Source organism: Macrosteles quadrilineatus, unplaced genomic scaffold (assembly GCF_028750875.1).
Source record: "Macrosteles quadrilineatus isolate MER2022 unplaced genomic scaffold, UCM_ALF_1.0 Scaffold_2__2_contigs__length_208266976, whole genome shotgun sequence".
Classification (NCBI taxonomy): domain Eukaryota; kingdom Metazoa; phylum Arthropoda; class Insecta; order Hemiptera; family Cicadellidae; genus Macrosteles; species Macrosteles quadrilineatus.
The window spans coordinates 18,813,566-18,827,288 of NW_026542595.1; the positions used below are offsets into that span (position 1 = coordinate 18,813,566).

Sequence of the window (13,723 nt, forward strand, 5' to 3'; positions counted from 1 at the left end):
AATGCATCATTTCACTACCGGTACACCTACTTGGCCATTCATGAGATGGTCACTGAGAACTATAAGCCCAACACTCATTCACAGGTATTTTCCTTAACCACTTTTTAACAGCGAAGATAATTAAGGAGCAGTAAATTCATAAATCCTGTCTGTTATGCGGCTTGAACCAGACACCGAACGACCTTGAAGATGTTCTCTTATCTTACCGAGACGCCAGTGACAGTGGAGCAGCAGTTTACCAAGGACTTGATTGGCTCTGACTACACGTTGTCTCCTTGATTAGGACAAGGGTCGCCACTTAGAAACAATCAGTGAGACTTTAGTCTTTGGATGTGATCTAAACAGTGCCATCTTGCACATTCATACATTAAAACATTTGGTTTGGCAAGATAGATCTTCAAATATTTTAATTTCGGGTGAAAATAGCAAATATATAATACAGTATATTGCGCATGGTGTGTGGGCCGTGGTGGGGGCGTGATGGTGGGGCGTCGTCGTCCGCCTCAGTCGCGTCGCGGCGTCCCACACATCATGTTGCTGCCTCTCAGGTGTGTATAGCACGCTATGTACGCGATACCTCGTAATACGCAGGCAATTGTTTGCTAGTTGTTTTGATCAAACTCCTCACCGGCAAATCTTCAATATCATGTGGCATGTTACTAAGAAAGTATCTATAATTTATGATTAAGGTGGCAACGCTTTTCTAAACTTCAAGTTTTGTTTTAGCTTTCCCCGATTTGAGAGATTTTAACACAGTAGCCTAATAAAGCTTTGTAGACTAAAATTATAAAACACGAATCACAATGCATACACAAATATCGTATTCTTTGGGACGAGTGAAATAATTCAAAGCTTAACAATTACCCTTCACTTAAATACGTTGTCGTAATTTATTTATACAATTGTGACAAAAGACTATTCTCACAAATATGACGTAATATAATTCAGTATAGACTGTTATGAAGTTTTTTGATATTAATTAAGATTCTGCTTGTAACTGTAAGAAAACGGAAAATTCTAACAAAATGTATGTGGAGTGAAATCGATTCTTAAATACTCATATGAAACGAATCGTCTAGATTTTGTATTTTAGTATTTTGTAAAATGCTGTATGAACGTCCGAACAAAATAGTTCGAACTTTATTTTAACCTAAACTAGTTGTCGTTACGGCTTATTATAAAACGAAATCCAACACGTCTGTTTCGATGTAACACTCGTAAGGTACCTATTTAAAACCGAAGTTTATTTTAATGCAATATATTTCGGTGACAAAACAATGTATTAGTAAAAAACCAAGAGCTACACCTTAATCTTGCATACCTATTTTGTATTTATGTGAGACTAATTCCCGTGGGCCAGAAGCTCCAAGGATTTGCCAACTAACCTTCATGTCGATCGCAATCCAAATGTTTTTCGATTTATTTAAAGATTTATAGTATAATCCACTTGGTCTTGTACGATATATCTGATCAGGTGGCTTTATACTGTATTTTGAATCAATGAATGTTTCAATTTTTTCAATGTTATTTCAGTGTTTCAATTTGTGAATGTATCTCAACAACCCTAACTCAAGATTATTTCAGACATTTAACTGTTATTATAAATCTGTATAACAATGATGTATGATGAATAGTGTAAATAGTGTATGGCCATTTGTTTAATAACTAGTTATGTATCGCAATTGTGGGGAAAGGGTTATTAAGATTCACGCCATAAACAAGATCGTTCGTGTGTTTGGTGAACTTTCATTTAAGTGAACAATTATAAAACAATTTATAAGATAGGCCTAACTAATTTTGTATGTGAAAAGAAAATACCCCCGCCGCAGCAAACCTGCCGACTAAGCGAATTTCCATTTGTCTGAATTGATTTTCAGTTAAATATATTTTAATAACATTAGGTTTAACGAGTACCTAGGTTTGCTGCTACAAGGAAACTAATAAAGTGTGTTTTGGGTAAAATATTGATAGCTTAGTACAAAATAAATAAATTTGCAAAATTTGATCAAAATATATCCATAAACAAGCTAACTACACATTTGACAATATTATCCATAAGAATAACATGGGAATTTTAAATTTACACTTTTTTTTAATTTTCTCGGTTACTAATAATCGAACAAAAATACTTTTATATACTAAATTATTTGTTTTTTTAAGCTCTTTAAAAAGGTCTAAAGAGAAATTGGCAAATTTTGTGTTTTGAGGGTCAAAAGTGAGAAAAACCAATTTTTACCCCAAAAAACCCCCCGTAAAGCCCCGTTCCCATGGTCCGATCGTGCTAGTTCGCGAAATCATTCAAGTTTATCCCACTTCACACCTTTAAACCAAATTTCATCAAAATCGGACAAAAAATACTCAAGTTATCGCGTTCACGGACGTATATATATATATATATAAATCTATATATATATATATATATATATATATATATATATATATACTTTTGTGCCCACCCGGTTTGGCAGTCAGTGCGCTGGTAATTTACTCGGTGTGGCAGTCACCCGCCCGAAAGCCAGTCAGCTCTCCCATAAGCCAGTCAGGTATGGCTTCCCGTGCACTTTATACGTATGAAAACAGCAAACCGGTGCTGCTGCCTGTGTCGATAAGCGTAACTGCAATACCAATGCGGAGACTGTCTCATCGTGTGTTCTATCGTGGAGTAGTGTAGCCAGTACGGCACCCTACCCTACTTTGTAGCGGTAAAACCCAGCGGTCTGTAACCTTCGTTTACTCCTTGTTACTATTTGTGTTGGGATAGTGATTAACTACGTGTTAATGTTTAAACATGTTCATACTCCAAATAAATATGATGCACCTCTAATAAGGATCGTCGAATATTAATTAATTATAATTGGTTGAATCTTGATCCTACCCGTTCATCATCTCATATTTTAAGTTATTTTGATTTTTTTACCTTCAGTTGAAATTTTAGTCAACTTCTCCTTTATACAATATTTTTTATCCTAGTATTTACAGTGTTTCCACGGACCGGGAACTATACGGATTTTCTTTATCTCGAGAAATATACGTGAATCTTGTCCGAGATACTGGAACTGTTTTTTACCAATTGCGTAACGTGAAGGAGTAACTATTACATATGACAACGATATTATTCTATCTGATAAGAATAACCATGAAACTACACTTGAAAGATAAAATATTTTTATAATAATTTCAATTTTACAAACAAACTATTACAGGAATTATATTTTGGGACGGATGAATGATAAGGAAGCAACAAAAAGTGGTCACGAGTGCAAATACGGGGGGGGGGGAGGGGGGTACAATATAACAACGCCAGAAACGATTATTTGTTTACTTTTCAGATTCCTTATCAAATCTCTCTCTCTATCTCTCTCTCTCTCTCGCTCTCTAACAATGTACAGATTGTGGACTTTACTATTTAAGTTTTTCTGCAATTATTTCAGTTCAATCCCATACCTATCCTTATGGTTTCCTATCTATTATTTTTCAAAATAAATAGTAAAGCAGGTTAAACTATTTTTTATTTTATTTTCTTGAAACCAAACACTCTTTACCATCCGGTATTCTGCAGAGTCAAATGTTTAACACTGTGTTTATAAAAATTGAATGGCCACACAATTTTGTGTTTTATTTTTTTTTACTAATAGTAACTGGGATATTTATATATACCAATAAGTGCTGCAAGCTGTAATAAATGCTGCTGATTAATATCAAAATAAGTTATAATTTATTTTGTATAATACATCGGTCATTGAATACAAACCATATAATGGGTTTTCTATTTGTAACTTTAACTTGCAAATACAGTAGAACCTCGCTTAACTGGAGTCGCATCATCATGATGCCTATATATTATATAACCTCACAAATCCCAAGAAAATGTTTTATTAACTGTGTTTTTCAGTCTTATATTTCGATATGAACGATATATTTAACTATTTACGGTAATTTTTATGTGCAGTAGGTTCCCAATTATTGAAATATTACAGTTCATTTAACAAAAATAAGATGGAAGCAAAACGGAGAAATATCGATCAGTATCGTCAAGGTCAACCTATACGCTCGCACCTACAGACTGACAATCTTGCACTGACACTGACATACTGACAATCGTCTGCTTCTGTCTGCTGTCACAACACTACAATATTTTGTGGTTGGGTCGTTGGGTGATTAGTAACCATGACAACTTGTGGATGTAGAGAAACCAAAGAAAGAATAGAACAAAGAGAAATAATAAGAGGTGTTTTACATCATTTTTATCTTATTTTTATCATTGTTATTATTACCAGAAAGACTTAAGTACAGTACTATGATTTTATGGTGTTTTATGAGTTATTTAATATTTTTATCCCCATACTTCTGTTCTGAAACATCATGTAGTAGTAGCCTAGGATGACTACGGTATCAGTAGTCTTCTAGTCTACATTTTCATTTTGTTTTGTTCTTTACGTGATTTATTGCTGTACAGTAAGCAAGTTTTGTTTTGTTTGAGTAAGCATACGGTGTAGTTTTTATTAGTAAACCAAGGTTAATGACTTAACATATCACGGTTGCGCAATACCTATTGTATTTTGACTATGTAAAATGCAAATTTATAATCACGTTAACATCCATTTATATAGTGTCCCGGAACGGCATTGTTCCTGAGTAAGAAACATATAAATATCATATTTAAACTATCCAGAAGTCCTTAGTTACTCACACGGGGAAAAAAGTTTTAGGCCTAAATCATTTGAAACCTGTACATTACATATTTTTGGTCGAGTTTTCGACCACTGGACGACCACTAGTTAAAGTTAATTGTATTACAACAATCTTTATAGTAAGCAATATAAGCTTGAATCGGACTTATCTGCCTTCAGCTAATCCATCATATGATAGTACGTTAGAGAGTATGCCCATGCTGAAGTTTTACTTATACTTGAAGAATGACTTAATTTAGTACCAAGAAATAAATCACACCCCTTACATACACTGTGCTGTTTTAATGCTGTGTAGTTGATTGCTACTGTATTAATCTGTGATCGCATATTAATTCATTCATTAGGAACGTATTTAAAAAAATACTACTTTTATTTTTTTTTATTTCTATGATTTATTTACAATAACAGAAATGTGTAAGATTAAAATAAATTAATGTGTTGCATTGTCCATTTAAAGTTACATCATAGTAAATTAAAATTCCACTGAAACTTAAACAATAAAAGCCGAAATTAGTTATAAAGAAAACACGAGTTTCCTTTATATTGCTTTTACAATCGAAATATACATACTGAGCCACGGCTCGGTCCCCCGGTACTTTTCATTTTAAATATTCAAATAAAGTCGATTATTTTTAATGTTTTATGAAACGTGACATAGCAAATTTCCACGGAACTTTTTTTGTCGGCTACTACTTTATTTTATTTTTTGGTCAGGTTAGTTTAAAAACAGTGGATTCTGTATACAAAAAGTGAAATGTTCTAAATCATATTTTTTTTATTTTTGGCTTATGTACGTAATTTAAATTGTACGAGAGGGGCTTCCCACCGTGCCGGATTGCGCCGTGCGGGCATATTTTGATCCAGTGGCGGGTGTTTGGTGTTTTGAATAAGAATACTGAATTGCTCGTTTTAAGATCGTATCATTACAAATCCTATCATTTTAAGATTTGCTTACACTTACGAGAAATGCATTTTCCATTTGTACATTTCTCAGGTACAAATTTTATGAAATAACGTACATTATTGCGTTGTTTGACAAGTAGCTGGGGACCAAGCTTTGTTCGGGAAACTTTACACTTTGAGAGTATTCCTTGGTCAATGTAATGCTATCCCAAAAATAATAATTTGCGGTATTTTTTTTCTTGACATTTAACTTCTATTCAAATAATAATATCATAGTTTACTGAAATGATGAGATAGAAGAGTTTTTAAAAATTTGTTTGGTTCCCCTAAATGGCCGAAACTATAGAAATTACCCAGTATTTTTCACGCTGAATTCAAAGAAGGCTATTAGTAGTATGAAAATCTTCCCACCTTCCTTCCTTTGAAGTATTAGTCACTGCAAGAACTTGGACTCGCTCCAAAACCAGAACCAAAACGTTTAATTTACCCTCAATTTTTAAAATGTAATAAGTTACAATTTTCTGGAAACTCAGGACACTTTCTGACTGAAAATAATTACGGTCGATCCTTGTTGGTGAGTACCAAAAAGGAACCTTAGGTATAAACATGGTTGTATATCCAAGTTTGGTTGTCCTTGATATTGCACTATTTCATTGACACTGACAAATTAGGGCTAGGCTGCACTATAAGTTAATTGGAAGTTTATTTGATATCTAGTCCTAAGCTTATAGCCATCTTAAGGCAAACATAACCAAAACCTAACCACAGACATATAAATATAAGTGATATAAATATAAACACTCATCCTCTGTAGGCCTAAAGCTACCTATCTATATTTTTTTGGGTTAGGATTAGTACTTTTTTGAGAGAGTGTCATTATGTACTGAGCACACTTAGATGATATAGGGTATCAGTGATTTATGAAATTATTTATTTATAAAAAGCAACCTAACGGAGTTACCTTAATGATGCACACAGTATTTAATACAAAAATTAAAGCTTATGCCTATGTATATTAGTTTTAAAACAGAGTAGAATAAGGCACCTATAATCTAGATTAGGCATTGATTAGTGTTTATAAACTAAACATGGATGAACCACTAAGTCAAGCTACTAATCCAGTTGTTCAGGCTAGGCTAAACTGAACTCTGAAAGCATCCATCTCAAAACGGCCACAACTTAAGAACAGATCCTAGAATTTGATTTATTTTAAACTTTATTTTTCTGAAATAGATAGCTAAACTGTCCAGTGCAATCATCCCACACTGCAAATAGCAACACTCAAACTTAGTTAGGTAAGCTAGTGGTAGGTTACAACTAATTATTATTTCTGTGACCGATTCAGTGTAACATCTGACATCAGTCAGAATCAGACGACGTTATTGACAACGACACTCGTCGTGTCGTTTCTTTAATTTACGGTATAATATAGTATAAAACATCTACCATATCCATAATAATGTTCTACCACTGCACCTAAACAGCAGAAAAAAGCAAATCACCAAATTCAAATCACCAAGATTCGCACAATATGACAAATTATTTATAAATTTAAAACAGTATATCTTCTGTGCCAGTAGTTAATGCGTGATTGAACTTCAAACAAACAAACAAACACACAAACTTTCACATTTATAATATTAGTAAGATAAGATGTATTAATTAAATATTAATTACTAGCTGTGTGCCCGTTCTACCACGGGGATCCTCTAGTGGTCAGTTGAAACCTTCCTAAATAAAGAAAAACTATTGGTTTGCATATTTTCAGATATGCTAGCCAAACTATTATATACAAACAAATACAGTATCTGACAGTTTCAAGTAAAAAAAAAATGCGTAATAGATCTATGAGGGGTACACTTCCATATCTGTTGGCACAAACAACTAAATTAGTAATATTGATTATTCGATTGTTTAATTCCATATATCGTTTGGTTAGTTAGGTTAGGTTAACCTTACCTAACTAACCAAACAATATATAGTTAAAATACTATACCTCAACCTTGCCATTAAACATTCAGGTTGGAAATTTCACTATCAAAGGTGCTCTTGGCCTGTCCGTACGGAACACTGAGTTATATGTGCTACCAACTTATGAATAATTGTTTAAGCCTACGAACCCAAGAGATGGATAATTGGTCTGTTGGACGTATGGTCCAGCGAGCAGCACATAGCGTTGAGGAGACACATTAGAAATACGATTTGAGCATAATCCGTTATATGTAAGCTATTGGTAACGCTTATGTAAAAAATGTAAGTTTCCCAGGCATATAGAACACTGAGTCAAAGTCTTTTCCCCGGTTATAAACCCAAAACTCGATAGAAATTCTATACACAAAGAAGCTCTATTTTCATTTACGGTTACCCTACACATTATTGCACTTGCGATTAATTAAATCCGTTATGTAAGGAAAAACGGTTTTAATCCAACTTGGTTTGGATTTGCTTTTGAAACTTGATCTGAAATGATTGCGGTATTTGTAAACAATATTCAATGTAAACATATCAGTGACAGCTAGAGAAAAATAATCTTGATCCGAACAGCTGTTCGCTATTTCATATGATGATTATGTGATAAACATTGTGAGAAAACTTGACAAAAATCGCACAAAATTGGGTTTTAAACGTCCGTAAGTTTTTTTTACAAAGTAGTGAGGCCATATTTTAATAGCTAAAGACACTTTCGCCAATCCAGTGAATACATTAAAATGATTCGAGGATCTTGATAGGTACTCTCGTTTTCAGGAGAAGGCCGCGTAAAATGGCCTTTGGACCGTGACAGACGGAAGATAGACAACAACGGAATTGAGATAATAATTGATTATTGAGATAATAACGGAATTGAGATGAAACTTTTTTCGGATTCTTGAATGTTTAAAACGTAAAAATAATCTAAAAGTTGATGATTCTGAGCAATGTACAGACAAAACTCTAATTTTATTTATATAGATTAGTACCTGTGGTGATTTTTATTAGAAATTTATTGAAGTAAATAAAAAGCAAAGTTAAAAACCATCTGACCAGTGTTTTTATTTAAAAAGTACGTAGGCCTATTTGATTGGCTTTGTTTTCTGAACTAAAATATCTATTTCCTGATCTATTTTTAGTTCCTGTTATCGAAACATAATTTGGCAAAACAATTATTTATTCATTAAACAACTTGATCGAAAAATAATTTCTACACATTGGAGGACAATTAAAAAACTTTTGAATTCTAATAAACCTAGCTGCCGTACCTGTGTTTTACATCGGAGAGGATTTTGAAGAGAAAAAGTTTGATACACGTCACATATTTCAAATCCCACTCCAAACACGTCATGTTAATACGTTTACTTCCTCAAATTAAGAAAGTCACAATCTCCAATTAACAGGCTCGTAGCAAATATTAAAAGTTTCACAATTCGAATAGTTTCTACCTTTTGGACCGCAAAATCAAAGAACTTTATTGACAGCATTTAAAGCTGACTTCGGTAAACATTCTGTTATCTACATTCTTAAAAAATGTAAACATTGTGAAACTTTGGAATCCCATGGGGCGTAACTCAAAGAAAACACGTTAAATGTAATCGGTATATTTGTTAACCAGGTACAGGGCTACCTCTTGAATTGATATAGATAATAAATCGAAAAATAAAGAAATATAAGTTGATTGATTATTGGCTCTTACAAAAGGGTAAACAATCAAGGAACATGATTTAATTAAGTAACCACACATCACTGAGTCTATATCTTCATTCTTTCTTGTAAAAATCGCTTTGATTGTGGCTATATAAAATAGGGAAGTAATATTTCACTGTACAACGAGCTCAAAAGCTCGAGAACCAGCAATAAGATGGAAATAACCGGCAGAACCTTTAACCATCCACTGGCTCGCTAGTCGCTACCCCAGGTCGGTCGGTAGCCGGGTAGCCCATCAATGGAACCCGTTAGGCTCGCCCCTACCTCTCGCCACAAAAGAGACAAGAATTTTGCCTTGTTCCACACGCCTTTGATTGTTTGAGGCGGGAAAACTATTTGTGTGCTACGGCCCGCGCAACACAGGATATTGTTTTCGTATTAGTTGGCCTTTTTCCAAGATGACCGTGACCGTTAACTTATTTTATGGACTCCCTTGGAGAATAATTCAAAACTACAAAGAACATTTCTAATCCCACAGTATACTAGCTATTTAAACTATAAACACTTTGGTGTTTGAAAAATATTTTTGGACGATAAATTTTGCAGCTTTTTGAAATCATCCAAGATGGCCGCTTGCCTCCAAGGACTCAACAATAGGCCTAATTGTGCGACTATAAAGCAATAACTTCCCACCTTACGCTTGCGAATTAGTACGGTACATATTTGTATCCACAGTTGTCAGGACGACTATTAAGACGACCAAAGATTACATTGACATTTAGGTATTTAATCTGTAGAATAGTAATTGTTAAGTAATCTGGAAGACAACTAATTAAAATGAAGTGCGAAAGATGGGTTATGAGAGTGCTCAATGCCTGAAGCATAATCCATTTGTTTGAGGTGCGGATTTTCAAGCTTGTAGAACAAATAAATATCACAAAGTAGAAGGGCAGGAGTGAAAGTGACTGAAGTGACGGGATACCCGGGTGGATTTTCAGTGACTGGATTCCAGTGGTATGCGGTAAAATATATAGTGACTGGCTTAGCAGCACAAATTTTACGTGACTGGCTTTCCCATGCAAATGCGGTGGTGACTGCATTAGCATAGCATTTTTTACGTAATTATATTTTAGTATTTTTAAGAAAAAAAGAGATATATACGTTCAGATATGTCTAGGCTTAAGATATTTACCAACATATATTATATATATATCATAGTCTTGAAATATATTGGGGGGTGCAACTGACTGACTTCCAGTGTATATTTTATGTGACTGGCCTCCCGGGCGCGGCCGTGTATATATATATATATACATATACATATATAACAATTTGCACGAATGGTGTTTTTGGGCTCTGGGGACATCAAAATGAAATCGGTCCCGGGTCTAGGTCTTACCTTGCCACCTACGGTAATAGCTACTTCCCTATAGGGAAATTCGCTAAAATGATTGCATCTTCCAAACCGTTCATAATAATTTATCTTCTAATTCTAAACATTATCCAATACCAAAATAATAAATGTAACAATAATTTACGCCCCCTACCAGTATTAATGTGTTTAAACAAACACTAATTAAGTAACTGTTTATAATATTATTTTATAAGATTAACAATTTCGTATAAACAATATTAAAAAAATTGTTTTCATCCACCTTATATTTCAATTCCAACTATTATCCAATATCTTTTTAATATTTTAAAATGTACGCCAGTTTGGGATTATTTACGCGTCAAAACACTCACACATATTTAAGTAAACACGAGGGAATCCGTGCGCAAGTTGCGCCGTTTAATAGGGTCCAGAACTTGTTTCCAAGGCAAAATGATTCCAGTGCAATACCCGAGCTTCACCTCAGAGGATACAAAATATAGAGCTATTCCCTCTTCGATACTGTATTGACCTAGGACTCTGCCCCGCGGGCTTTCAAAGTTCTGAGATAAGAGTTTGAAAGAAAATATTGATTGGTATCCATGGCAACAAAGAACAAACTCATTATGTTTAAAAATGTAAACAAGCAGAACAGAATGCACTTGATTTCACAATTCCACACTGTAGATTTAAACATATTTGAATACTGAAATAATATTTCATTTGGAAAAAGTCATTGATAAAAGAAATTATTTATTGATGAAATAAGTTAGATTATACAATAGTTGCCGAATCAACCTCGCTGTTATCCTGAGTTTTATGAGAATTTACTTTTTGGAACTATTGAGATCGATTTTTGTTTACAGTACAAAGCAGTCAACATGTTATTTGATTATACCTTGAAATCTATCATTGATTTTGTATCCTAGGTAAAAATATGTGTCACAGTATGAGTTAAGTAGTCGAGTTAAGTAATACAAGCCAAATTCGCTTCTAAATTAAATGGTAGATGTCAACCTATTTTAAGGCATTTTCAAAGAACCAACATAGTCTCTTTTGCATTCTGACGCCGTTGCAAGGCCCATGTATAGCGGTTAGTTTACAATAAATTTCTTTATTTTAGACACTCTAAACTATAAAGAGTGGTTTAACTACCCCAACCAGGTCATGTTGTTAAAAAGTAGCCTATTTAAAATGCATTTCATAAACTGTATTGTCTCTTGTTGTGTTCTAACCGGTCAATTTAAGATGGTGGCTAAACATACCTCTAGGTACAACCTCTCAACATTATACAACTAATTTGTTTCCAATGATAGTATGCTTTTTGTGTTCTTAACATAACGGAGCTTGCAATGGATGGGAAGTAATGTTCAACTATTATTTAGAAGCTAAAATCACATGTGAAAAATACTAATTTACGAATTTGCTAAATTATTTTGTAAATACCTACTTAAAGAAACAATTATTATGAAGTTTCAGTTCATCCACGGCATAGTTTGGCTATTTGTAAATATTTTACAGTTTATTTCAACTCGATAAACACTTTAATAAGGCCAAGAGAATATTTTTTGTAGGACCATGTTTACCTGGTAACCAGCTGGTGGCGGGTGGAACCCTCTTAAACAGTTATAAAGAACGGTGGCCCGTCCTACGTACGGGAATCGAGTTGTCAACTCAAACGGAATAATTCAGAACATCTAGTTTACACGCATAGACAGAAATTCTGTATGGCAGTTTTAATGGGGAAGATCACATTATAAACAAATGTAACGTGGCCAACTATTTATTCCATTCGAATACAGACCTAAAATATGGCGATATGCATTTTAAATCCGATAATTTTACCATAAAACAGCATTTGTGTCGATTTAAAAAATCTTAAAGTGAAATTGGCGACCGATTCTCACTGGTTTTGAGTAGAGTAGCTACATGCCACCTCTAATTGCATACTGTACTACTTATGTACTTGCCGTACCTTATCTTACCTCCGTGACCACTGAAACTTTTATGAGGATTCTCTTCTATCACCTGCCTCTTCAAAATTTAGATCCCAGTCTGAGGATGCATTTCATAACTTGATATTTCCCGCCTATCGTGTGGTAGGCCTACTCCTTGGAATATACTTTTTAAAAGTTTATGCAGAGCCTGTCCATCCAAGCTTTACCTACTTCTGGAAAGCATCCCTATATTTGGGTGTTAACACATTTCTCTTAGCTCTCTGTTCTTTTTTATTTCAACCTCCGGGCCGTTATCTTGAACTGGTCTGTATATTTTTTTCTGCACTTTATTATCTAACCCAGCATTAAGGTTTTTCGGTTCTTTGGTCAGTGCCCAAGTTTCTGAATCATCAGTACTACCATTGACTGGTACTACGGGGATAGTTGGTATGGCATGAGTCGACTTTGGTTTCTGCTGCACCCTGCAGTTTATTTGACAGTTTTATAGAGACCTACTACACCGATTGACGCTTTCATTACTAACCAAAATTTTAGTATGACGACATACTCTAATTCAAACATACAGAAAAAGAAGTATCAACACGTAAACCACTTTTTAACAATTCAGCGATAAACTGCTGAAAAAATATTTCCCAAATATGAGTTGAAATTTGCAATGCATAAACTAAATACTTACACAGATTGCATTTACGACAAACCTTGAGTAAACGCAAGTGTTTGAGATGTTTAGTTCAAAATAACACATTTCCTGATAACGCAGATCCTTTACGGTAGGGGAAAACTACCCACATTTTAAAGTGAAATAGTATGTAGGCAAACACCAACGAATAATACGAGTACTTTTGTAAACAAAAAACTCGTAACATAAACATTTCAATGACAGTTATAAACCAGCTGTTAGTTAAACCAGCATTGAAAATACTTTAAATTGCTAGCGTCGGCTGCTAGACTTTTTAAAAATTAAAACTTAATTTCTAAAAAACTGAAACCCTAAACTAAAATTATGGCTTCAACATTCCCTAGTTCTCAAAATTATCTTTCTTTCAACACAAAAATCATGAAAATCCGTCAAGTGGTTGATTCAGAATCGTGAAATTAAAAAAAACCCTGTTTCGTTTTAATATTATAGATGATGGTCAGCATAACTAACTGGAACTTCCAAAATTGACTCTAGAGATAAA

The 13,723-nt window shown here is 33.9% G+C and overlaps 1 protein-coding gene across 1 annotated transcript in view; it reads left to right on the top strand.

Moving 5' to 3' along the window:
- The first annotated feature begins 480 nt into the window (after positions 1 to 480).
- LOC128983972 (lutropin-choriogonadotropic hormone receptor-like) overlaps positions 481 to 13,723 on the top strand; it is a 95,721-nt gene continuing 82,478 nt past the window's right edge. The window contains exon 1 of the mRNA XM_054403254.1: positions 481 to 548. Within this exon, the coding sequence (XP_054259229.1) occupies positions 481 to 548 (68 nt within the window). The remainder of the gene's footprint in view (positions 549 to 13,723) is intronic.